General features: G+C 42.2%; 1 protein-coding gene across 1 annotated transcript in view; it reads left to right on the top strand.

The window, feature by feature from the left end:
- Nucleotides 1–27419, top strand: part of ARHGAP26 (Rho GTPase activating protein 26) — a 432059-nt gene that overhangs the window by 269348 nt on the left and 135292 nt on the right. The window contains exons 15-17 of the mRNA XM_086716387.1: nucleotides 243–330; nucleotides 1969–2027; nucleotides 3540–3645. Of these exons, the coding sequence (XP_086572513.1) occupies nucleotides 243–330; nucleotides 1969–2027; nucleotides 3540–3645 (253 nt within the window). The remainder of the gene's footprint in view (nucleotides 1–242; nucleotides 331–1968; nucleotides 2028–3539; nucleotides 3646–27419) is intronic.

The following is a 27419-nucleotide window of genomic DNA, read 5'->3' as shown; positions in this document are numbered from 1 at the left end:
TCAAAACGATTGCATTTTATCTCTTCTGCCTCCAGCAATTTATGAGAGGATCATTTCACTGCATTTTTGCCGTCCATAGACATTTGCATTTTTAACCATGTTCTTAGCCCACAAAAAAATAGGTGCTGTTTTGGTTTTAATTTGGATTTCTTTGGTTAATAGGGAAGCTGAATGTTTTTAGTATTCTTGTTTTTAGCTGTATTTTCTGCTCCTCTTTACGCATGGTCTTTTCTTCTTTTCAGACCCCAAAACTGCTTCTGAGGCGGAGACTGATATCTGTGCCGAATGGGAGATAAAGACGATCACTAGTGCTTTGAAGACCTACCTAAGGTACGGGCTTTTCATTTGCAGGGCAGGGTGCCAGCTTGTTATCATGCAATCAGGAAGAAAGCAGTTTTATTTTCAGCCTCCAGAGAGCTGCTGGGTGGGTGTCTGAGATGTGGAAACAGCTCATGTGTGGGTGCAATTAGCTCAGCTGGTCACACCAGTTGTAAGTCCTCTGTACTTGATGGGGTGCCATTGTGCGATGGTGCCATTGAGTGATTCAAGAAGCTTTGCTTTTTATGAGAAGCCACTATGAGAATCAGCCTTTAACAGAACCTGAAATAGGCTCTTTCCTGAAATCCCCAAATACTCTATTAAGAAAAGAAGGAACCACATATCTCATTCTGTTGACAGTGTGACTACATGTCCTGTGTATTTTGGTGGTTTTGTGCCTTGTACAGATTGACTGTGTTGCTGACATTGGCCATTGAATATGAGAACTTAACGGGTGTCCCTTTTGACTCCTTCTCTTACGTTGGAAAACATTCCTTTATTGAAGAGACTCCTTTTCTTTTAACAATATATGTCCTGTTCGTCTTACGTCCCTGCCCCTCCCTTGGTTATTAAGGGAATGGGTGAGTCAAGCTGTCTTCATATTGGTTTCATGAAGTGACCAAAACTTACACTGGACTTGAAGGCTAGGGGAGGGTCCAGTGTTCAACAAAGAAGAGAACTACACTCATGAATTACAAAAGCATTTGTTCACGTTTTGCGAAGATTCATTTGGCTCAAAAACCAAGGAGAGCAATGGGAAAGGAATGAGTGATGCAGGTTTTATTGGCTATTGGGGAATTGATGGAAGGATCTTGAAGTCATGAGTAAGATGTAATGCTAGTGATGATCAAGAGTCAAATGAGGGGATCCAGTGAGAATAAAATAAAATCTGAGCCAAGAATAATTTATAGTGTGTTGAGAAGCTTATTTGGACTGTCAGAAAAAAGCTGAAGTTTACAGTTAGGCATACTCAGTAAACATATTCTTTAAACATTCATACCACAAATACTACCATTGTAGTTTATACAAAACTATATTACAGAGGTTTGTATTTAGCACTTACCTTGTGGATGTTGATAGTAATTAGCTAATAAACAGTAAGTATAAAACATTAAAAAAAAAAAACAGATAAAATTTGATTGTACCTTGCCTAACGTTAGGGGATCTAGCCCTTTGGCATTCTGGAGAAACACTCGGTCGTGAATTGGTCACAAAAACACAGAAGTCTCTCATAGTGTTTCCAGAGGAACTGATTGTAATAACAAGCTGCTGGGGAAGACAAGAGTTTAAGCACAGGTAATTGCAAATGTTTAGTTAGTTGCCTTTTTCTCCGACACCTCTTAAAAGGCTGTTGTCAATGGGTGAGTCACCGACTGAAAGGGAAATCTCTTGGTTTGTGCTAGACTTTCACATTAGCACTTTCCTGGTTGTAACTAGGAAACATAGTTGCATCCATTCCCTTTGAAAAGAAAGAATGAAAATGTCATGTGAAATCTCAGGACCCTTTCAAAAGGGAAACTCAGTTGGACTAAGCTGAGTTGCTGTTGTGTCCTTTGATCTTTGTCTCTATACAGTTGGGCAGCATCTAAGCCACGATTTGTAGTGTGATTGTTTTTATGAAGCTGACTTGTGTATATCCTTTTATCCCAGAATGCTTCCGGGACCACTCATGATGTACCAGTTTCAAAGAAGTTTCATCAAAGCAGCAAGTAGGTTTTCTTTTTGTCACAGTTGTAAGAGGGAAAGGGATAGATTTTTCTATTTCAAAGAACAGTCAGTATCCCAAAATAAATACTTTCTACCCTTTATGTTTTGCGTGTAAACTACCAACATACGTGCTCATGAGGTAGACACAAAATAGAGATGAAACTAAACTAGGATTGTTAAGGGCCTTGCTACCATGTTGAATTTACAGTTGAGAGGAACTTCAGAAGTGTGTTTTGGGGTTGGGGGGAAGAGAGAAAAGCAAGTTTGGCTTTCTAATTTTGATTATTGGAGTTCTAACTCCTTGGGTTGTTTCCCAGCCCTTGAGTAGCATTTTGCAGAATGAATCAGAGTTCGCACATTACCTAAATTGAGCATTGGAAGTGTTTCCTTGAATATGACAGCATTTATATAACTTCCCAGTCCTCTTTCCATCATGGCTTCCATTTACAGCTTATGATCATTCTTCAGCTATATCGTCCAGGCCCCTTGCGTCATATCACTGGTATTAAAATACATAGGGATTAGGTGCAAGCTACCCTAAATATACTGGAATCTGTCGACGTGGGGCAGGGCTCCTGTAAGGAGCAGTAAGATTCTCTTATCAGATTTAAATCTGGCATGAGTCTCCACCGTGTTATTATGTCGAGAGTCTCTGTGCCTCTCTCTGCTTCCTTTAAGCCTTCAGAGTCCATTTACCCTGGTAGCCACTACTGGCCTAATTGATTAATACCTAATGTTCTGATGGCCTTATCTTCTCAAGTTGTCTCCTTACAAAAGGGAGGAGAAAGACTTGAGAGAAAGCTGGGAGTGAAGATCATGTTTATGTGATTTCTTTCTCAGAGAAATTCCAAACCTGTAGCAGCCATTCTCTAATTAAACCTCACATCAGTCCTATAAATAGGTGTGGTGAGCACTATCAGTCTGTCTCCCAGAGAAATGAAGCCACTTGCCCAAAGTCAGCCAAGCCATGGCAGGCCAGGATTGAGATTACAGGCTGGCAGGAATATTTACATATTTTACCAGCCATTTCTTCTACCAGGCTGGTTGGTTGTCATGCATGAATTGAGAACAACCGGACGTTACCTTTGATTTGTTGGATGCTATCTTGAGGCATTGTTTTGATACTTGAGACCCTTATAATGTTGTTCATGTACAATTTGTTTATCATTTGACAAGCGCATGAAGTTCCTCCCTTCCTTGAAATGAAGCCGTCATTCTAGGAAGCCAGCTGCTACCAAGTTTCTGCCTGCTCTGAGTGTGCAATTGACTGGCTCCATTTCGTCCTGTCATCATTTTGGCTTGAATTCTCTGACGGTCATTTTTTTAATAAACTGCTACAAGAAGCATCATTAAAAACACTTCTAGATCTAGTCATGAGTGCGGAGAACAGGATCTTAAACCTTTGAGAAGTCCTTGGTCTCTTAGGGCCCAACCTTTGATTTCCTTTGATTTTGTCTTGCAATCTGATTTGCCTGTGACACTGATCAAATACTACCTCCTTCTTGCCTTTGCAGAACTGGAGAACCAGGAGTCTCGAGTCTCTGAAATCCATAGCCTTGTTCATCGGCTCCCAGAGAAAAATAGGCAGATGTTACAGCTGCTCATGAACCACTTGGCAAAGTAGGTTTGACACCGATTGCTGCCCTTTTATCACCCCTAGGAAGTTCATGTCTTAGCGCTAAAGCTGGTCTCAATGCTGCTTATGTTTCCCTCTCCCTCTATTGCATCAGGTATGTCGGAGGCTTAGGAAAGAAATGTGTGAAATGTTCACTGCAGTGGATAACAGCACCAAATGCCAGCTGATCTTTGCAGAGGAAGCTGGGGAAGTGCCCATGATATCGGGCCACTAGGCAGAGTTGTCAGGGGGCTTTTGCTCTTGTGATGATCAAGGGCAAACAGGAATATGTCATCTGAGATAACTGGGTCACAAGCAGAGTTTCCAGGAGTTCTCTGTCCTTGTGATAATCAGAGACAAATAGGAATATGATGTGGGTTTATAGACCTGGGATTTGGAGTAAAGAGGCCTGGGTTCTAGAGTTGATTGTTCTTAACAAGCCACTTTATGAGTACTGGACAAGCCACAGAAGCTCTCAATTCCTTAGTTTCTTCATCTGTCAGATGAATGGATAGTAGGCTCCCCTGTAACTACAATGTCACTGATTTGAAAAGTAACATGTATTAAAGCCTAGGGAATAAAGGAATTTGGCAAGTGCCCACTTCCCCTCCAAGATCATCAAAGCATTCTGCGAGAGGCCTGATTTTCCTGCTAAGAATATTTGCTCTTGGAATGGTTTTGAATTTGTGTACTTACTATAGCTGGACCCTTTTAGGAATGGCCTTCCTGACTTCCCTTGCTGTGTCAGTGACTACATGTATGTATGTTCTAACCTTCCACTGACTTTGATGAATGTCTTCGGAGACTGGCGTATTAAAAAAGACAGAGTGTAACAGCTAACTTAAACCATTAAGCCCTGCATTCTACTGAACTGATTGATGTGTTATACATTTGGCCCTTTCCCACACTTTCCTCATGCCATTAAGTCAGGTCTTTGGGATAAGTTGATAGTGAGCTGAGGAAGATTATACCGGTTTGTTTTCATATTTCTACCAAGCACTTGATCCTACCATTTGGGGAGAGAGTGTACGTGTTACCATGAAGATTTCTGCAGATCTTAATTATGAAGAAATGAGAGTGTTTAGCATGTTGGTCAGAAGCAATTAGGCAGAGTCCAGGTTTGCTCCATTATTGGTCACATGTGTTTCTTGCAGCGCCGTATTGGAACTGCGTGTTCAGAAACAATTAAGCATAGCAGAGAACATGCAAGCTTACAAGGAGAATGCCCAAAAAATGTCGAAGAATTCTGATGAAGTGTGTTTAAAATAATGGGAATTGGGCTTTCAAAAGTAACTCCACATGCTCGGAGATGACGGTTTGGTGCCTCTTCCACACGACCCAGTCAGGCATTTGTTAAATGGAAAAGCTCTTTTAGATCTTAATTGCAAAACTTTGCACACTTGAAGGGCCTTTACTGAAACGGGCAGTTCCGGATACTTGCTCCAGCCAAGTATGTGTGGGGATCCTCATGGCTGTTGTATGGCCACTAGGTTTTGAGCCTCCTGGGAGCAGCTGGAGGAGAAGGCTTAGCAACTGGCTGACAGCGGTGGGCTTTTCAAGCTGTGGAGTTGTGATGAGAGCTTAATTGGACTGAGTATGATGGAGAGTAAATGGTGATCCAGCAGAGCCAGTACTGAATTTGCCCATTGTAAAACTGCCCTGAGGACTGAGCCTGTTTATCTCTTACAGGGTAGTTTGCTTTCTCCCTCTTGTCCAACTCAGCACTCTCAACCCCATTAAATTCAGTTCATCTTTGTCCCTGAACTAACAAGGAATAGAACTGTAAGATGGAAGTGACAGCTTGACCTTGACTTTTTGCCTTCTAACGAATTTAAACCAACTTTGTTGTTGGAGTTAGTTATAGTATAGCATTTATGGAGCATTATGCCTTGTTTTTGATACCTCACTGTGATTTTCTTTGGTTCTATGGGGTTATGTGGTTTTTTGTTGTTGTTCATTTAATCGTTAAAAGAAATCTACATAGAGACTGCAGAGTGACTCAGAGCTGATGTTACAACACACAGACTCAGGTTCTCAGCAGGCTGTGTTCTTGGTCTCAGAAGATGGGGATTTAAAGTGTCTTGGAGGAGATGGGTATAAATGAGCATTGCTGAATCCAGTAAGGAGCATTTATTTAGTTCTGAAAAAATGCTTTGGCACCCAGAGGAGTTCTCAGATTCCACTTAAATGCTGTATGCTCATTTACAGCGCTGTCCCATTTTAAAATTGACCAGGAGAGGCAAGTTAACTTGGCATAAGGAGTTTGTCTGTTTAGTCCAGTTTTCTCAGTTTCAGATTTACCTTCGGATATGCCTCATCTGTTGTTCCCCTGGTCCACTTAACACTCAGCTTCCTTCCTAAGTTTTGGTTTCAGGGCTGGATCTCCTGGAAAACTCGTGTTCACTTCTCTCCTTACCTACCGTGTTTGCCCTGTGCCTCTCAGGAGTCTGATTCAAAGGGAAGACATTTTGTATTGTGTATTTCTTAGAGTGCTTTTTTGAAATACTTTCCAAAATTGATTTATTTTCACTGTGGAGGGAGAGTTAAGACATTTTATATTTAATCCCATGTAGAAATGTGTTCAGAGAGGATAAAAGTCTTAGAGGAGGATATAGTTACAAACTCAAAAAGCCTTCAAGCAAATGATTACCAGGGAACATCCAAATCATAGAGCTCTTGGGTTTGTTTCAGACCTCAGGGGGAACGTAAAAATTACAGGCAACTATGCACACATTTTTGTTGTTAAAGCTTAAATCTATGATAATTAGGTGTTTTCTTATTGGATCCTGGAATCTAGTATACAATCTGGAGTCATGTGCCTAGTCACATGCCCTCAAAGCACAGTTAGACTCACTTTGGCTGTGTTTACACTTGACATTGGGGGACCACACCCCTGCTCTACTAAATTGAACTCTGTTTGGGAATCGGCACATCTGGTTCATTTCCCAGGTAATTATGATGCAAAGAGTCTTTTGAGAACCACTGGCCTAGAGAATGGGCCACATGCAGGGGTTTTCTAGGAGAGAGAAATGGCACTGAGTGGAATGGATTGGGATTTAACCAAGTATTAGACTTTGGCTCAAGCATCCGACTTTGGCTCAGGTCATGATCTCACCATTTGTGGGTTCAAGCCCCACATCAGGCTCTCTGCTGACAGCTTGGAGCCAGCTTCAAATTCTTTGTCTCCTTCTCTCTCTGCCCCTTCCCTGCTCATGCTCTCTCTCTCCCCCGCCCCTCAGAAATAAAATAAACATTAAAAAATTTTTTTTAAAAAAGGAAATAGGACAAAGAACCTCCAAGAAGTGAGTTTAAAAAGGAGATTTTTATAATGAAATTACTAAAAAAATCCAGTTTTGATTTCCCATATCCTTACAGTTTGACACTGCATTAAATTGAGTTTCAGCAAATGACTTTGTTTTAAAATCATGCATAAAGTGGAGAGGGTGGGTGATGGGTATTGAGGAGGGCACCTTTTGGGATGAGCACTGGGTGTTGTATGGAAACCAATTTGACAATAAATTTCATATATTGAAAAAAAAAATACAAAAGCCCTAACTGAAAAAAATAAATAAATAAAAATAAAATCATGCATAAAGCATTTTTAATAATAGAAAACTAAGCTGGTTGTGGGGCCTTGTGGAAATTAATCAGTCAACCTCTTGAGCCTCAGTTTTCTGAGTTCCCTTCTAATCATGTGATTCTGTGTCTTCATCAGGTAGAAGGGGTGGAAAAGAGAAGAACATCCCCATATTAGAATTGTACAAGGAAATAGGAGTAGATGAATAATAAAGACAAATTTCATGGTGGTTTCCTCATGTTTATATATTATGATGACTCCAAGTATCTTGTATATCCCCACACATACCATTCATAGTGGCTCATCGTCATTTTATTACAGTGTTTATGCTGCATTGGGAGGATTTCAAAGGACTCTCCATGCATCAGGAGTGGCTATTAAAAATACCTTTTCACAGCTGGTTTTCCCAAAGCACTTACTGAGAAATCAATCTCAGTCTCTCCTTTTTTGAAGCCACCATTCCTTTGTTGCTAGGATGTTGTCAAAAGGGTAGAGGCATTTTCTTGCTCCTCCAAAGAGGTAGTGTATCATTTAGGATGCTCTGGGATGTAAGAAACAAAATCCAGTTCAAAATGGCTTAAACAGTAAAGGAATCTGTCTCTCATTACACAAAATCAGTCCTACAGGTCAGTTAATTTCTTGGTTCATGAAGTACTCAGGTTATTTCTATGGTCTTGCTCTTAGCCAGCCTCCTTGTGTTGGCTACGTCAGGGTCATAAGATGTTGTGTTGCATCCTTGCATATCTGTGGTTGTTCAGAAGCAGAAAGAGCATTACTTATTCTTTGCTTCTCTTTTTAAGAGCTATGATGATATTTTCCTCAGAAGTTCTCCAGCAGACTTCCCATCACATCTCATTGGTTTGAAGCAATCTCCAGCAAGGGGAAGGGGGCCACTGTGATTTTTTCTACCAAACAGGACTTACCTGGGCCATATATGAGAGGCCTGGATATCAGTATAAAAGCAGAGCTCTGAATCAGCAGTCCACATTGCTTACTGTAAAAAGTCTTGATAAAAGAACATTTGCAGTGTCTGGGTGGCTCATTTGGCTGAGTGTCCGACTCTTGGGTTATGGTGCCAGGGTTGTAGGATCAGGCCCTGAGTTGGGCTCCGTGCTGGGTGTGGAGCCTGCTCAGGATATTCATTCTCTCTCTCTCTCTCTCTCTCTCTCTCTCTCTCTCTCTCTCTCTCCCTCTCTCCTTCTCTCTCTCTCTCTCTCCTTCTCTCTCTCTCCTTCTCTCTCTCTCTCTCCTTCTCTCTCTCTCTCTCTCCTTCTCTCTCTCTCTCTCTCTCCTTCTCTCTCTCTCTCTCTCCTCTCTCTCACTCTCTTTTTCTCTCTCTCTCTTTCTCTCTCTCTTCCTCTCTCCCTCTCTCTCCCTCCCTCTCCCTCCCTCTCTCCCTCCCTCTCTCTCCCTCTCTCCCTCCCTCCCTCTCCCTCTCTCCCTCCCTCCCTCTCTCTCCCTCTCTCTCCCTCTCTCTCTCCCCCCCCCACCTTCTGCCCCTCTTCTCTGCTTGCTCTCTGTCTCTAAAACAAATTTAAAAGATCAAAAAACAAAAAACACTTAACAAAGAGCATTAAAGCTATTGAATGATCCTCACATGGTGTGTTAACTCGATTTAGACATAGGCCAATTTGGGAGGGGAGACTACTACATCTGCAGTGTGGGCACACATACACTAAAATTACAAGATTCAGGGGGTGGAAGGTGAGAGAGAAATGAGGAGGGCAAAATGAACTTTAGTCTCATTGTCAGCTGCTGATTTCTATTATTCTGGTCATTACCCAATTGTCTCATGTTTATTTGAATGATAAGTTACTTGTTGTGGCCTTGAAAAAAAGGACAAAATTCTGTAGATGGCAGAAATCATGAAAAAATATTGTGGGGCAAATGCTTGGCATACAAGTGAGACCTTAGCAAAATATGTAGACTCCATTGTCACAAGTTATCAAGGGTTGAGCATTTAGTGGCTTGGCTGTTTTCACCTTCCTGTGATGGGAGTATGAGTACTTCCAGGCATTCCTGCAAATCAAGAAGGATGTCTTCATATTTCCTTCATGATCTAGAAGCAGAGTGAATTGGGTTCGTGTGCAAATGCCTGTGGTTATAAAGAAAGTCATTGTTAGGCCTTGGCACCAAGGAGGATGGACCATAATGGTTAACTAGCATTTTCTGAAGTTGTTTAAGAAAGGGTTAGAGTAAAAGGAAGTGTGCATGGATACTTGGCATTAACATATATCTCATAGATACTCTAATACTGCTTCTTCTTCCATCCCGAGTCTAAAAGATTACATTTAGTTTAGTGAAGAGCTGTTAAACATGTGAGAAGAGCTAGTTATTTCCCCATCAAGACTAATCCAAACAAAATAGCTGTGGAATTTTACAAAGCACATTTAAAAGAAAATAGTACTTTTGAGATGATGACTTTCTAAGACGGAAAGCTCCTGTGAGCTTCTCTGGCGCTCTTCCCTCCGCCATACACCCTGGCTCCTAAGCCTTTCTTCTCGCTAGTAACCACTGGCCACCCGCTGCTGCCAGTACAGAATTGCTTAGCTGCTGAGCCACTCACTGGTGGTGTACCCTGATACCCCCATGGAGCCATGTTGACCACATTCTGCAGTTCCCCATTTGGCTTCTGTCTCACTGAATCCTACCCTGCACTGCTAGTTCTGGTGATTTTAACCCCTTTCTGTCTCTTAAATCTGTCCACCCCCCTGTCCAAGCTGGCATCATCTCTTTCCGAGACTGCTTGCAAAGGCCTTCTCGCACCTTGCTCGGGCTCACTTCCAATCCCCAGAATGCACACTCTGCAGCCGGGGAACTTGGAACTCTACAGATCTCAACTTGGGATTCCCTTGCTTAAAAAACTTCAAAGGAAGCTTTCCCATTGCTCTGAAGATACCGCTCTGGGTATGGCCTCCAAGGCCGTGTCCACATCGGACCCTTTCACACTCAGCAGCGTCATCTTGTGTCCCTCGTCACCACTGCATCCCTGCTGCATAGTGCACGTAGACATTCACGCGTATTTGTTGGGTAGAGGCATGGAGGGTCTCTTGACCATTTCTCAAACATTCTCTTCCCGGCTCCCTCTTTTTGCCTCTTTCAGTTCATTTTCCTCTGTGTGGAATGGTCCCTCTCTAGCCTCTGCCTGCCAAAGTCTACCTCATTCTTTAACCCTAACTCAAATGCCATTGACTACAAGAATCTGTTCTGCCTCAAGTGCCCTCTCACTTTCCTCAACTCCCACAGCCTTTGCTCATTTCTCCCTTCTAGTGTGTATTACATTGCACCTTGTGGAAGTTTACCAAGTGTCTGCCTTCTCACTCCTATTAGGTTGTGAGCTCCCAAGGGACAGGCAGTCTGTCTTCCTTTATCTTTTGTTTCTTGCCTAGAGGTGGCAAACAAGGGCCTCCAGCCGGAGCAGCCCATACATGTGTTCTGTCTGGTATTGTGGTTCCACATGTTGCTGTTTATAAAATTTGGACAGGTTTCCAACATTTTTAACTGGGGTGATTTTACTTGAAAGAATTTAGATCTCTTTGCTCACAGTTGACTACAAGTGGGTAGAGTCCATGCCCTAATGCCTTGGACATGCCTTCTTCAGTGCACCAAGGCCTAGCTGTCTCTGTTGTCCCTTGTGCCCCCTACCTGCCTGGCCATGGGGTAGGCATTTGGATTTTCAGTCCCTGGCCTGCCTATCTGCTAATCCTGAAAGAGAGGCTCGATACTGGACGATCACATAAATAAATGAACAAGCAGAAATGGGCTGGGAGAATTATTTCCCTGACCAGCTCTGTGTTTCTCTTGAAATATTTATTATTTCTGATAAATTGGAGGTCCCTTGAAGAACTGGAAAGAAGTGCTTCTGGGCCTGTTTATGTGTATGGGCTGGGGGAGAGGGGGAGTGTATTTTTTTTAAGACTAAGAATGGGATTCTCAAAGGACCTTCTCTAGCTGTTTTTGGCAGAGTGTAAGGAAAGTTCATTTAAAGTGACACTGCAAAGAGGACAACCACATACTTGAAAGCAAACAGGCAACTTAGCACTTTAAATTAATGGAAGCGTAGGAAAAAAATCAGAGCTCTATCCTCACTCAGCCTCGCTGCCAGACCTTCACTTACTTTCAACTCAAAGGTGTCTCTGTTCCGTGACCTACCAGGCTTTAGGGTTAGGACAAGGCAAGACACAAGTTTAGTTGAAATTTTTGCTCTGAAAAAAAAAAAAAAAAACAGCGACATTTCTGAATTCAAGGAACTAAATCTTTCACGTCATAAGAAACACCCATTCTGCAAAGGGAAATGCTTGGCTTCAAGCTGTTACTGCACGGCGTCTTGGAGCGCCTTTGATTTGGGTCTCCTGTTCGTACTGAGTTGTTCCACTTCTGTTGGGTTAATTTTTTCAATGACTTTCCTGTTCTTTGATGTACCTCTTCCTCTTCTGAACCCAGAGTCAGCCATGGAGTTCCCTCTCAAATTCCAGGAGGAGCAAAGAGAAGGATGCTATCTTTTTTCCCTTTCTTAGGGGCTGCTCCCATTTATTATGGGGTATCACAAAAGTGAGAGTGTTAACTAACAAGAACATGACTTAGTTTCTTCTTTGCCAACTTTGAGCAGAGCCAGCTGTCTGTCTTTTCCTTTTCCTTTCCTTTTTTTTTTGTCTCTTGCATTTCTGAATTTGAGTCATCTTTCCTTTTTTCTTGATGCATCTAGCTAAAGGTTTGTCTCTTTGGTTTATCTTTTCAAGAAATCAGCTCTTCGTTCCCTTGATCTTTTGTGTTGTCTTTTTAGTCCCCCTTTCATTTATTTCTGCTCTGGTGAGCCAGACTTCTGCATTAGCCCCAGGATTGGTTTCGTTAAATTCTCTTTGTGGCTGAGCAGCAGTGATTGCCTGACTCACATTGTTTGGGGCGCTGATGCCCTCTCTTGTTGTGTCTTCTTTGCATCAAATGGTAAGTGTTATCTGTAATACTTATTTTCTTACACTGACGGGTTTCCTAACCAGTTCTAAACAACTGTTGTGGCTTCTCCTGTGTGTACCTCAGCCAGCAGTGCAGTAACCAGTTGTGTAGGCTGCACCCTGCTTCATGCAGTTAGAGCTTGGTGGCTTGTCACCTCATGCCCATTCCATGTGCCTCCGGCCTCTTACCTCCCACCCCGAGGAGGCATGACACATAATGGCATTTCTACCTGCACAACCTGGAAGCAAGGGGATATATTTTTTTAAAACTCCCGAGAGTAAACCTTTGCCTAATGGGAGGAGGGAGCTGGGCATTCCAAACAGTAATCCTTAGCCACTCGTGAGATGGTTCCAAGAGACAGAGCAAGTGCTGGGGCTTGGACCAGCCAGTGGCTGGCTTCTCTGGTTCATTCCTCCTGAGAACCGCCTAGTAAAGTATATAGAGGTAAACTATAAAAGCCTTCAGCTATTTTACTCTTCTTTCTGGGAAGCCTAGAGACAGCAATAGCACCTGCCTTCTTAGGGTTGTTATGAAGATTAAATGAATTAATCCACATGAAGCTCTTAGAAGAGTGTCTGGCATATAGCACACCCACCATAACTGTAAACTTGTACAATCTGTTTGAGGAATTGGGGGGTGGGGGGAGGAGGATCATGGAGCTGTGCCTTTTAAAGTGAGGGAAGATGGGGAATTGTTGAAGCAATTAAACCAAAACAAGTCATTCTTACCCAGGAAATGGATGATCCTTTCTTCATAGTTCCATTATTGCCCAGCAGATCCCTTAGGGCTTGGTGCTAAAAACACAGCACACGCAGCTCTTGTCCACTTGGGAGAATTTTGTGTATGTGTGTGTGTGTTCATCTTTGCCTTGGTTTGTTTTGGTGGTGGTTTGTGCACATCTGGCCCAAAGGGCTGACCACGGCTCTCACCCTTCCTCACAAGGTCATCTGGGAGAAAGAGCCCGTTAATTCCTGCTTTCAGGTCATACCTTACACCAGGCTTCACACTTCCCTGTGAGTATTCAGTGCTCTTCATGAGTCAAATGCCCTGTAGAACAGTGCACCTGTTAGAAAGAAGCTCTGTGGGGTTGATTTCTATGGGAAGTGAGCAACTACTCACCTTCACCCTGCTGCTTCTTAGTGTTGCAAGGCTGATTTCATCTCAGAAATAGCTGTCTGTGCTGCAGTTTAATAACTGTTAATTTCCTGGAGGGGAATGACACGTTATATCACGAAGACTCATCTTAGTCTGCACAGTCTGGAAATTTCCACTCCTCTTTGTGATCTTCAAAATGTTTCTCTTTGTGGGAGAGTCTGACTTCCCTTCGTTCTTACTCAGTTTCACTGCCCTCTCAGATGCCATTCCCAGATTAAACATTACCATCCTCTGTGAAAACGGTTCTCTGTGCCTGCAGATTACCCCGTAGTACACTTGAGACACAGATTTCCCTCTGAGTTACTGAAGTCTGTATTGAGGTATTAATCTATACTCTGAGGAAAGTTGTACGTGTATTTATCCTCATTCTGTCTTGGTAGACACTCTTGCAGCTTAAAAAGAAGGTTTGAAGAAATCGTCAGGTGGTTTGAATTTTGGTGTCCATCTTTTCTGCTTTCTCACAGGTATAGACAAGTTTTTCTTGCAGTAGTTTAGTATGCTCCTTTATTGTTTTCAATTTGGTGGGATAAATGTAAATCATTATTTCTTGGTTCTGTGCAGTTGATGGTAGAGGAACCCAAATTGTTTGGCCTGTTGCTATATTGCAAGCTTGTGTTCTACGCATTTAGGAGTATAACAGAATTTGATAGAATAGGATCACTAATTTATAAAAGTCCAAGTGTAAGTGAGAAAATGTGATGACCTTAGGCCTCAAGAAAGAGCTGCTATACTGGGTCATTGGTTGTAAACGGCAGAAGTCAACTGTGGCTAATAAAAAAAAAAGTATTTTATGCAAGTATTCTGGGTCAGTCACATAACTGAAAGTAGAGTTGAACCATCAGACCTGGGAAAGCAACCTCATGGGCCCTGAGGTGCCTGGTATCCTACTCTCCAACTCCATGTTCCTATGCCCTTCACTCTTATAGAAGATTGTCTCAGATCTTGCTACCTATTTTACTGAGAAATCAGGAGAACTTCCAGAAGCTACCATACCTGTGCCTGTTTCTACCTTTCATCCAGGTATGCTAGAGGAATAGTCTTGTGCTTTTACCTAAAGGCAACCGGTGCCCTGGGGCACTAGAGTGGATTCCTTTTTTTTTTTTAAGTTTATTTATTTTGAGAGAGAGCGAGAGAGCGAGCTCTGGTATGCATAGGTGTGGAGGAGGGGCAGAGAGAGAGGGAGAGAGAATCGCAAGCAGGCGCCCAGCTGTGAGTGTGGAGCCTGACTCCAGGATCGAACTCACTAACCATGACATTGTGACCTGAGCCGAAATCAAGAGTCAGATGTTCACCCCACTGAGCCACCCAGGGCACCCCCCCACACCCCCCGCACTGCTTCCTGACTGCGTGCATAAGGACTTGGCTCCAACAGTTTTCCCCTCTCTCTCCTACATTATCAACTTTTCAGTCTCTGTTGAGTCTTTCCTTTCAGCATGTGTTGTAATTTTTGTGATCCTTTACAAATGAAAAACAACAACCACCACCTTTCCCACTCTTGCCTCCCCTTCTAGATACCGCCCCATTTCTTTCTGCTCTTCTCAGCAGAATCTCTCAAATAGTTGTCTGTGTTACTGCTCCCAAATCCTCTCTTGAACCTACTCCACATGGGCTTTTTTACACCCACTCCTCCACTGAAAAGTGTCATGTTGGTGTTGCTAAATCCGTTTCAGACTTCCCTCCCCTGATCATTCTGAAGCTTTTCACAGTTTCTCACTCCCTCTTCCTTGAAATGCTCTCCTCACTTGGCTTCCAGGGTACCACACTCTCCTGTTTTTCCTCTTCCCTTCTGGCTGCTCCTTTTTAGTCCTGTTTGCTGTGCCCCAGGGCTCAGCCCTTGAATCTTTAGGCCTGATCTCATCTTCCTCGTTCTCCTCCTCAATGAGGCCTTGCTCTAAGATGGTAACTGCCAGCCCTTGTGCTCCCTCTCTGCTAGCATTGTGTCATTTTTTCCTTAGCACTTATCATTATTTCATATACTCTATATACTTGTTTATTGTTGTTTTCTTCTCACTGAAATGTAAGCCCCTGAAGTCAGAGACTTCGGTCTGCTTCTGTACTGCTATATCCTCAGCATCTAGAACAGTGCTTTGTACATAGTAGGAGGCACTCATAAATATTTATTAACTACTAAGTAAAATAAGAGGTGGAAAATATCCAGGGAACTCACGGGTAGCTCCTTTGGAGCACTGCATTTGGAATGTCCTAGCTCTGACCACCTGGAATCTCTCTTGGGATTCCATGCAGCTTTACATTCCTAGTTAAAGAGAGTTCTAATACCCTCTCTTGAGTAATGCCCCCACTTCTCTAGTGAGGCAGTAGTGGGGTTCTCACCTGACATTCTTGGTGGAACCACACATAATGAGAAAGGGGTAATCCAAGGAAAACTGGATGCCATTATTCAAAGGATGCTGGATGGGTAAAAGTACCTGGTATTCGTTGTGTTTGCTGAGACACTATTTTTTGCCTTACACATTCCCTTTTGTATAGGCCTTGGCACAAATATTAATTCTCTGGTAGATCTCCTAAGTTCCTGGGTAACCCTGTTATGCATCATTATTTAGAAGATGGGGCCATCAGAATGATAAAAACAGCAAACATAGCATTCTTTGATTTCCCTAATACCTCAGCTCAGTTCCCCAAAATGCTTGTTTCTCCTTCTACATGAGCTAGTACTTTATAAAAGCCTGGGGCCTCCTTTCAGAGCATGCCTTCAGAAGTGCCCTGCACCCAGGGTCATCCCCAGTGGAGTTTGACCTGGAGTGGAGGTGCCGGCGCTGGCTCAGGTCAGCAACACCCAGCCCTGGGCCATTTAAACCCATGTCCTTAAGTCACCAGGCAGGTGGCAGTTTTCCATTTCAAGCATGTCTCTCCGTCTAGCTGGCTAATCAGGTTTTCTTGTTCTGTTGAGAGATAACCTTGACATTTTGCTTCTTTAAGAAGTGTACTTCCTTTCTCACTAGAACTGCCACTTAACCTGCTTAGCATGGCACCCAGATGAAAGTTTTGCTCCCAAAATAGTTAGAATGTTTCACAAGATCGTTCTACCTGGCTCTAGCCAGATGTTTAATGAGGCGGAGAATGTTGGCAAGACCATAGATTATCCTTTCCTTGTCATGTCATTAATGTGCCGTGACTCTGGACATGAACAGGCCCATCAGAAATTGTTTTAGTCATGGCTAAGTCTGATCTTACTCATTTGAAAAAGAAGGGAAACCTTAGGCAAATGTCTTGATACTTACTTGTCCTTCTAATGTTCCTCCTTTGGACATGGGGGGAATCCAAAAGTGAATCCCTGATGAACAGATCTGTAAAGGACCAGAATAATGATTCATTTTAAAATAAAGCCAAAAGGAAACATTCCAAAGTGAAGCACATTTCAGTAACAAAAATTCCAAGTTACATGCCAGTTATTATTAAAGGAGGCTGTCCCTGTATCCATATGCTCTTTGGGATTTGGCAGTGTGTTGAAACCAATGATATTTGTGTTGTTGATAATCAAGAGCATCTCTGAGGCACCTGCGTGGCTCAGTCAGTTAAGCATCCGACTCTTGATTTGGCTCAGGTCACGATCTCATGGTTTGTGGGTTGGAGCCTCACATCGGGCTCTGTGCTGATGGTGCAGAGCCTGCTTGGGATTCTCTCTCCCTCTTTCTCTGCTTCTCCCCCACTCATGCTCTCTCTTTCCCAGCTAGCATCTCTGCTGAAGCTAGCTAGGACAGAGCTGGACTGAGAAAAAGACATGGGACAGCACTGTTGGCATCTATTTCAGCATGTATTAATTTCTTGAGATCCTGTTATGCACACGGCACCTATTCAAGATGCAAACTGTTACTTCTGTTAGGAGGTGGTAGGAGGGAGCATTGGCCCCAAAAGATGTCCTACTCCTGTGTTGTTACAGACTCATTTTATGCACAATCTTGAGCAAGTTTACCAAATCTTGGATTTCTTTGTCCACAAAATAGGGGAATTCTTCTTGTAGTAAAAAAAAAAAAAAACAAAAAAAATGCATATACACAGACATACACATACACAGTGCAGTTAAGGCAAATAGTCTAGGGGTGCCTGGGTGGCTGAGTCGGTTAAGCACCCGACTTCCGCTCAGTTCATGATCTCGCGATTCATGAGTTCGAGCCCCGCCTCAGGCTGTATACTGATGGCTCAGAGCCTGGAGCCTGCTTTGAATTCTGTGTCTCCCTCCCTCCCTCCCTCTCTCTCTCTCTGCCCCTCCCTCGTTCACACTCTGTCTCTCTCTGTCTCTCAAAAATGAATAGACATTTACAAATTTTTTTTTAAGTAATAAGGAAAAGAGTCTAAAAGGAGCTATCCACAAATATCTTAACTGTTATCTCTAGATACGTGGGTTTTCTAACGTTGGCTACTTTATCTTTGAAATTTTGTAAAATGATTATGTGTGCTATTTTTAAAAATTACCATTACTTTTAATGAATGGAGCAGCTTTTTGACTCTGAGCCCCTTTAAAATCAAAGATATCTAAGATTTTATGCACAGGACTGGGTAGGACAAGACATGACAGTCAGTCCTGGGGTATTCTGAGATAGAATCCCTTTTGTCTGCTTTTGTTCCCAATCTTTTGTCTGCTTCGCTGCTCATTTGCATTTCTACCTGAAAGTGGGCAGCAGAGAGAAAGAATGCATGTCAGCAATGCTGGAGATGGTAAAACTTTAACCTGAAAAGGTTTTGGGGTTTTTGTCCCCAACTAGTATTACTAATGACTTTTAAATATACCAATTTTTGTTTTTCTCAATTCCTTACCTATCAGTTAATTGAATATGAATTTCACTGTTATGGTATAACTAGTTTAAAAGAAAAATAACAACATAAACTGCATTGTTTTTTGTTTCTGTATTGTGTCTTTTGGTCCTGTTTTCACGTATTGTGAGGGTCCACTCATCCACCATGGACTCCTCTCTTTTCCTCTTGTAGTCAATCTATTCCAGCCTGTGGAACCCAGAGCTTTTCCTACCTATCTCTCTGCCCAGATGTGCCAGCGCAGGGGTTAGAAAACCCTGCTGCTGATTTTTGTATGTAAGTTCATGATGGTTATTTACATTTTAAAACAGTTGGAAGAAAATAAGAAGAATAGCTCATGACACATGAAAATTATAAGAAATTTAAATGTCAGTGTTGATAAAGTTTTATTGGAACAGAGCCACACTTAATCATTTACATATGATCTATGGCAGTCTCCAAATTACACTGGTTGGTTGAGAAGTTGCAGGAGAAACCATGTGGCTCTCAAAGCCTGAAGTACTTACCGTCTGGTTCTTTAGAGAACCAGTTTGCCAACTCTGTGCTAGAGACTCCTCTTCCTTGGATGTCTTTGAGCTAAGACCTGTTGAGACGTGCTAATTCATTCAAGAGATGCTTATCAAGTGCCTGCAGTGTGCCAGACCCTGTGCTAGACACAGGTATCAAAGGTGAACACGATGCCTTTTCTATTAAGAGGAACAGCCTAGAGAGGAATGTGGACATGTCCACAGGTGAACCACAGCATCTGTGTGCTGCTGCCCAGGTGTGAGGTTGGGGCTGTGGGTGCTCCCAGCGGGTGCCCTGACTATGCTGGGGAAGGCAGGAAGAGAGGAACGAGGTCTTCCTTAGGTCGTGGATAACCAAGCTTTGATAGCTTAAAGCTGCATTGTTCTACATAGGTGAGTTTTAATTATAACACTAGAATTGTTGCATTAAAGTTCATTGTTAACTAGAATAAGAGTTGTCATAATCTTAACAAGAGAGCCTTTAACGTCTCGATTGTGCGTAAAAATTATTGCTCTGTTATGGGATCAACATTTTATAGAGCTATGTAAATAAACATCGTATAGAATGACTTTAGTTTATCATCATCGAAATTAAAATTTTCTTGTAACAATCACTGTTAGCTATGCACTTGGGAGGGGGAATAGACTTTTACATTAAAAGTGCAATTTTCACTTGCTTTAGGTTTGTTTTGTTTTTTTTTCTCACATATTCCTTAGTTCATTTTTAAAAAGTTAACTCTTCTGTACTAAGGATGTTTGTTTTTTGTATAAAAAGATCACTGACCCCATTCAGGCTTTCCTGAATCATCATGTTGGGGGCTTGGTGGCGGGGTGGGCAGGGAGTTTTTTGTTTTTTTTTTTTTTTTTTTTTTTTTTTTTGTAATGTTTGTTTATTTTTGAGAGAGACAGAGTGTGAGCAGGGGAGGGGCAGAGAGAGAGGGAGACACAGAATCTGAAGCAGGCTCCAGGCTCTCAGCTGTTAGCACAGAGCCTGATGCGGGGCTCAGACTCAGAAACCTTGAGATCATGACCTGAGCCAAAGTCAGATGCCCAACTGACCGAGCCACCCAGGCACCCCAAGGGAGTTTTATTTTTTAATAACTGCCCAAGTGGTTTGCATCTACACCGAAGTCTGGGATTCCCCAAGACGATATGAAGGAATCTTGCTGATTTCCCAAAACATGGCCCCTCTCCCTCTTTCTTTCTTCTTTTCCTGGGGGGGCTGGGGGAGGAGGTAGAGGAGGAATTAGAGCAAAATGTATAAAAAATCATTTAGAATATAACGTGTATTTGATATATATTTGCATGTTTTGCTGTAATTTTTCATGCGTATATAGTTATGCACACATAGGAATATATACTTGTATCACAGTCAGCATTTGGCCTGTTTGTTCTCGCTCTCACATTAACACTGAAATCCTCTTTCGGCTCCCTCCCCAGTTCCTTCCCTTTGCCCTCCAGTGGAAAGTTAACATGAATTTTAGCATGTATCCTTTTGAACTATGTTCTGATAGTTTAAAACTGATTTTTTCTCTGTGTGCCCAAATATAGTCATCTAGTATTTGTGTGTGTATGTGTGTGTTCATCAGAGTGTACTCTCATTTTTCAGCTTGTGTTTGTCACTCAGTTTTATCTGTTTGAGATAAATGCTAGTTCATTCCTCTAAATGCTGTGTAAATAACGCCACATATTATTTATCCCCTTTCTCCTATTGGAAAACATTTAGTTGTTGCTAATTTTTTGCCGTTATAAACAATGCTGCGTTGAACATCCTTGCAGACACACTTTTGTGAACGTGTGAATTTTGGCATAGTGTGAACCTGGCAGTGGAACTGGGGGGATGCACACAGCTTTTTTCCTTTTTACAGACATGGCCAAATTATTCTCCATAATGACTGAGTCTGCGTATATGCCTGACATACTGTTCATCTGGAGCCATAGACTGATACAGATAGAGAATCCTTCCCGTGGCACCTCTGGGGTTTCAGGCAGTGCCATAAGTTCTCTGCATTATGTTTGTGGGAGTCGCTAAATTACCATCTAACCTGAACTGTAAAAAATTTAAAATGCAGAATTTAGGCTTAAGGGAGGTTAGAGTGGAGGTAGGTAGCATGCAGGCCTAGAATGCCAAGGAGGAAAAAAGAACCAAAGGAGTGAATCTCTTCCTGGAGTGCTGGGCCGGCTGGTGTTACACCACCCAGGAAGATCTGACATAGACACGTCCCAGCAACTCGACTTGTTTCTCTCCTCACCAAGGGGGCCTCAGCAAGTCCTCTTTATTCTAAAACCTAAGGGCTCCTGACCTGTGCCTCATCCTCCATGAAATAGCCCCACATCCTGGAGACCCAGCAGCTGCAGGCCCAACTCTCAAAGGCTTCGGTGTACCTGACTTGGCTCCAGGGGCTCCTGGCTTAAACAGGTTGCTGTGGCTGTGGAGCACCTTTTATGGACTGCAAAGGCTCCGCTGACTTTTTCGTGCAGGTCTCTTTTGAGGATGAATCTGAAGTTGCTAACTGGTGTGAGGAATGTCTAGAAGCAAAATGTAAAGTCTGTCTTCCGGACTTGGGATCTGCATAGCCATCTGGACCCCCCTGAGGGATCTAAGGCCAGGAATACTCACTGCTCTGTGGCTTTTCAGTAGTGGGGAGGGGGCTGTAGCTGTTGATGCCTGGTCTCCTCTTTTGGAGTGCAGGCTGAGCACATCTCTCTTTCCCCAACAGTGTTTGCAAATCGTATTCATAAGGACCTGATTGCCTCTCACCTTTGCTGCCAGTCTCTAAAGGCCAACTAGTTTCAGCTTGCCCTTTCATAGGTTTTACCACCACTGAAGTATACCAACGCATGACTCTGTTTCCTGCCTCCTGTGAATGGACAGGAAATGGAAGGAAGGAAGCAAGAAAGCTAATGAAGAGAAAAAAAAAAGTCTCAACCAAGACTAGGTTCCTGCATACCCAGCCAATAACATTATCGTCACTCAGTAAAAAAAAAATTTAAGTTGTAGGTCAAGTAAGCCGGGACCCCAATATGATGTGTCAAGCAGGGCTCGAACTGGGATGAGACAAGAGGGACACCTGGGGAGCAAAATTGAAGGCGGCAATGACTTTTAAGATCCTGAGAGTAAGCGCCTCTTTATATTTAAAGAAGGAGAATTTAAAGAAGTGCTAAAGAGGTGCTTGCTCTCAGGCTTGTTACAGATGGTCACCTCCCAGGTCTCTGTTGCCTGACCCTCATCCGGGCCCTGGGTGGGTTCACATTCCCCTTTTGGACTTTTTGGTACCATGCAGACCTGAGTCCTTCCTCATGTTTTCCTCAGGTATGGGCAGTGACTGGCAGTCACTAGAGAATAGAGATGGGTTCAGTCAGTCTTTAGTTGGCTATCTCTGCTGCATCTGGAATTTCATAGCAGGCACTGGGAAAAGGGGGTTTCAGATACAGAACTTCGGTGTAGAGAGACCTTTTCAGGAATGTGTTTGTTGCAGTTTAGCATGGATAATTTAAAATTGCCACCCCCAGACCCTGTGAGACAAAGTACCAGAGACATCACTACAAGCATAAAACATACAGACATCACAATGACTCTAAACCCATATCTTTCTATAATAACACTGAATGTAAATGGATTAAATGCGCCAACCAAAAGACATAGGGTATCAGAATGGATAAAAAAACAAGACCCATCTATTTGCTGTCTACAAGAGACTCATTTTAGACCTGAGGACACCTTTAGATTGAGAGTGAGGGGATGGAGAACTATTTATCATGCTACTGGAAGCCAAAAGAAAGCTGGAGTAGCCATACTTATATCAGACAAACTAGACTTTAAATTAAAGGCTGTAACAAGAGATGAAGAAGGACATTATATAATAGTGACAGGGTCTATCCATCAGGAAGAGCTAACAATTATAAATGTCTATGCGCCGAATACCAGAGCACCCAAATATATAAAACAATTACTCATAAACATAAGCAACCTTATAGATAAGAATGTGGTAATTGCAGGGGACTTTAACACCCCACTTACAGAAATGGATAGATCATCTAGACACACGGTCAATAAAGAAACAAGGGCCCTGAATGAGACATTGGATCAGATGGACTTGACAGATATATTTAGAACTCTGCATCCCAAAGCAACAGAATATACTTTCTTCTCGAGTGCACATGGAACATTCTCCAAGATAGATCATATACTGGGTCACAAAACAGCCCTTCATAAGTTTACAAGAATTGAAATCATACCATGCATACTTTCAGACCACAATGCTATGAAGCTTGAAATCAACCACAGAAAAAAGTCTGGAAAACCTCCAAAAGCGTGGAGGTTAAAGAACACCCTACTAACGAATGAGTGGGTCAACCAGGCAATTAGAGAAGAAATTAAAAAATATATGGAAACAAACGAAAATGAAAATACAACAATCCACACGCTTTGGGACGCAGCGAAGGCAGTCCTGAGAGGAAAATACATTGCAATCCAGGCCTATCTCAAGAAACAAGAAAAATCCCAAATACAAAATCTAACAGCACACCTAAAGGAAATAGAAGCAGAACAGCAAAGGCAGCCTAAACCCAGCAGAAGAAGAGAAATAATAAAGATCAGAGCAGAAATAAACAATATAGAATCTAAAAAAACTGTAGAGCAGATCAACGAAACCAAGAGTTGGTTTTTTGAAAAAATAAACAAAATTGACAAACCTCTAGCCAGGCTTCTCAAAAAGAAAAGGGAGATGACCCAAATAGATAAAATCATGAATGAAAATGGAATTATTACAACCAATCCCTCAGAGATACAAACAATTATCAGGGAATACTATGAAAAATTATATGCCAACAAATTGGACAACCTGGAAGAAGTGGACAAATTCCTGAACACCCACACTCTTCCAAAACTCAATCAGGAGGAAATAGAAAGCTTGAACAGACCCATCACCAGCAAAGAAATTGAATCGGTTATCAAAAATCTCCCAACAAATAAGAGTCCAGGACCAGATGGCTTCCCAGGGGAGTTCTACCAGACGTTTAAAGCAGAGATAATACCTATCCTTCTCAAGCTATTCCAAGAAATAGAAAGGGAAGAAAAACTTCCAGACTCATTCTATGAAGCCAGTATTACTTTGATTCCCAAACCAGACAGAGACCCAGTAAAAAAAGAGAACTACAGGCCAATATCCCTGATGAATATGGATGCCAAAATTCTCAATAAGATACTAGCAAATCGAATTCAACGGCATATAAAAAGAATTATTCACCATGATCAAGTGGGATTCATTCCTGGGATGCAGGGCTGGTTCAACATTCACAAATCAATCAACGTGATACATCACATTAACAAAAAAAAAGAGAAAAACCATATGATCCTGTCAATCGATGCAGAAAAGGCCTTTGACAAAATCCAGCACCCTTTCTTAATAAAAACCCTTGAGAAAGTCGGGATAGAAAGAACATACTTAAAGATCATAAAAGCCATTTATGAAAAGCCCACAGCTAACATCATCCTCAACGGGGAAAAACTGAGAGCTTTTTCCCTGAGATCAGGAACACGACAGGGATGCCCACTCTCACCACTGTTGTTTAACATAGTGCTGGAAGTTCTAGCATCAGCAATCAGACAACAAAAGGAAATCAAAGGCATCAAAATTGGCAAAGATGAAGTCAAGCTTTCGCTTTTTGCAGATGACATGATATTATACGTGGAAAATCCGATAGACTCCACCAAAAGTCTGCTAGAACTGATACATGAATTCAGCAAAGTTGCAGGATACAAAATCAATGTACAGAAATCAGTTGCATTCTTAGACACTAACAATGAAGCAATAGAAAGACAAATAAAGAAACTGATCCCATTCACAATTGCACCAAGAAGCATAAAATACCTAGGAATAAATCTAACCAAAGATGTAAAGGATCTGTATGCTGAAAACTATAGAAAGCTTATGAAGGTAATTGAAGAAGATTTAAAGAAATGGAAAGACATTCCCTGCTCATGGATTGGAAGAATAAATATTGTCAAAATGTCAATACTACCCAAAGCTATCTACACATTCAATGCAATCCCAATCAAAATTGCACCAGCATTCTTCTCGAAACTAGAACAAGCAATCCTAAAATTCATATGGAACCACAAAAGGCCCCGAATAGCCAAAGTAATTTTGAAGAAGAAGACCAAAGCAGGAGGCATCACAATCCCAGACTTTAGCCTGTACTACAAAGCTGTCATCATCAAGACAGCATGGTATTGGCACAAAAACAGACACATAGACCAATGGTATAGAATAGAAACCCCAGAACTAGACCCACAAACGTATGGCCAACTCATCTTTGACAAAGCAGGAAAGAACATCCAATGGAAAAAAGACAGTCTCTTTAACAAATGGTGCTGGGAGAACTGGACAGCAACATGCAGAAGGTTGAAACTAGACCACTTTCTCACACCATTCACAAAAATAAACTCAAAATGGATAAAGGACCTGAATGTGAGACAGGAAACCATCAAAACCTTAGAGGAGAAAGCAGGAAAAGACCTCTCTGACCTCAGCCGTAGCAATCTCTTACTCGACACATCCCCAAAGGCAAGGGAATTAAAAGCAAAAGTGAATTACTGGGACCTTATGAAGATAAAAAGCTTCTGCACAGCAAAGGAAACAACCAACACAACTAAAAGGCAACCAACGGAATGGGAAAAGATATTTGCAAATGACATATCGGACAAAGGGCTAGTATCCAAAATCTATAAAGAGCTCACCAAACTCCACACCCGAAAAGCAAATAACCCAGTGAAGAAATGGGCAGAAAACATGAATAGACACTTCTCTAAAGAAGACATCCGGATGGCCAACAGGCACATGAAAAGATGTTCAGCGTCGCTCCTTATCAGGGAAATACAAATCAAAACCACACTCAGGTATCACCTCACGCCAGTCAGAGTGGCCAAAATGAACAAATCAGGAGACTATAGATGCTGGAGAGGATGTGGAGAAACGGGAACCCTCTTGCACTGTTGGTGGGAATGCAAATTGGTGCAGCCGCTCTGGAAAGCAGTGTGGAGGTTCCTCAGAAAATTAAAAATAGACCTACCCTATGACCCAGCAATAGCACTGCTAGGAATTTATCCAAGGGACACAGGAGTACTGATGCATAGGGGCACTTGTACCCCAATGTTCATAGCAGCACTCTCAACAATAGCCAAATTATGGAAAGAGCCTAAATGTCCATCAACTGATGAACGGATAAAGAAATTGTGGTTTATATACACAATGGAATACTACGTGGCAATGAGAAAAAATGAAATATGGCCTTTTGTAGCAACGTGGATGGAACTGGAGAGTGTGTTGCTAAGTGAAATAAGCCATACAGAGAAAGACAGATACCATATGGTTTCACTCTTATGTGGATCCTGAGAAACTTAACAGGAACCCATGGGGGAGGGGAAGGAAAAAAAAAAAAAAAGAGGTTAGAGTGGGAGAGAGCCAAAGCATAAGAGACTGTTGAGAACTGAGAACAAACTAAGGGTTGATGGGGGGTGGGAGGGAGGAGAGGGTGGGTGATGGGTATTGAGGAGGGCACCTTTTGGGATGAGCACTGGGTGTTGTATGGAAACCAATTTGACAATAAATTTCATATATAAATAAAAATAAATAAATAAATAAACATTAAAAAATTAAAAAAAATAAAATAAAATAAAATTGCCACCCCCAACACACACACACTAATTGAAAGCTGGCTGTGTGCGCCACTGTGGCAAAATAGAAACAGGTGGATCTGATCTGCTGAGGAATTGGGGAAGTAACTTCCAGACCTCTGCCCCCACTGGGCTCCGTAAGTACTTTGCGGCTGGCTGGTGAAAGGAACCAGTTGGTTCAAGGAACCAATCCTGCATTCAGGCACATTATCTCCTTACCATACTCTGCAAATTTGGACCCCAAAGGTAACGTACAGCTAAACTGAGCAAGAATAATATTGGCCATGGAAAAGGTCCTGGGATTATCATATGATCTTATCACAGGTTTAATTTTTCCTTGGTTCCTCAAAACCAGTGCTGCAGAAGACCTTCCCCTCCTTTAATATAGCTTCTGTTGGGACTACTAAGAAAATTGGGCACATATGAGTGCAAAGTCAGCTAGGGATGAGTAAAAGGCAGGTGGGTGGGGAGAACACAAGGGATCTATATAGTTACAACAAAACAAGTTAGGTTGGGTAAGCCTATGAAAAAACTGTTTTTTTTATCCTGCTCTACTGTGAAGTAAGCATCTTTCCTGTTACAGCAGAAACCCCCTTTCCCCTTCTCTGTTTATTACTGCTTGCCTATAAGGCCTTCACTTGAGCCTTTGCTACCAGGCTAAGGCTCTTCTGTCTTTGCACTTAGCATGGGAGAAAGGAAGATGAGGAGATCACCCAGGAAGCTCTGTTTGCTGTTTCAGAGTTAACTGTGGTGTGCAGCTAATTTGATTATCACATTTAACCAAAAACACCTGCAGGGACTGCCAGACAGAGTATAGCCAGCCTGGTATTATGGGCCTCATACAAACCCTTACCACTGCCAGACTGGATTAAATGGTTGTGTTTTTTTTTTTTTTTTTTTAAACATAAGTGCCTCATTCAGGCCTCTGAGCAAGTATTTACATCATCTTGGTGACTCCTTGGAATAGAAGATGCACGGAGGACCTGCTTTGCCTTTGGACTCATGTGCCTGTGGCCTTAGTGTAGTGTTTGTGAAACTGACCCAGTGGTGCATCATGTCTAGGGAAAATGAGCTTGTTTAATGTCAGCTTCTCATGGCCTGGGCCTAGAGGTAGGAGGTAAGATACAGAAGTCTCTCAGC

This window comes from Puma concolor, chromosome A1 (assembly GCF_028749965.1).
Source record: "Puma concolor isolate L17-30 chromosome A1, mPumCon1.1.hap2, whole genome shotgun sequence".
In the NCBI taxonomy this organism is placed as follows: Eukaryota; Metazoa; Chordata; class Mammalia; order Carnivora; family Felidae; genus Puma; species Puma concolor.
Note: the sequence above shows the minus strand (reverse complement) of the source record. Positions and strands in the feature narration are given on the sequence as shown.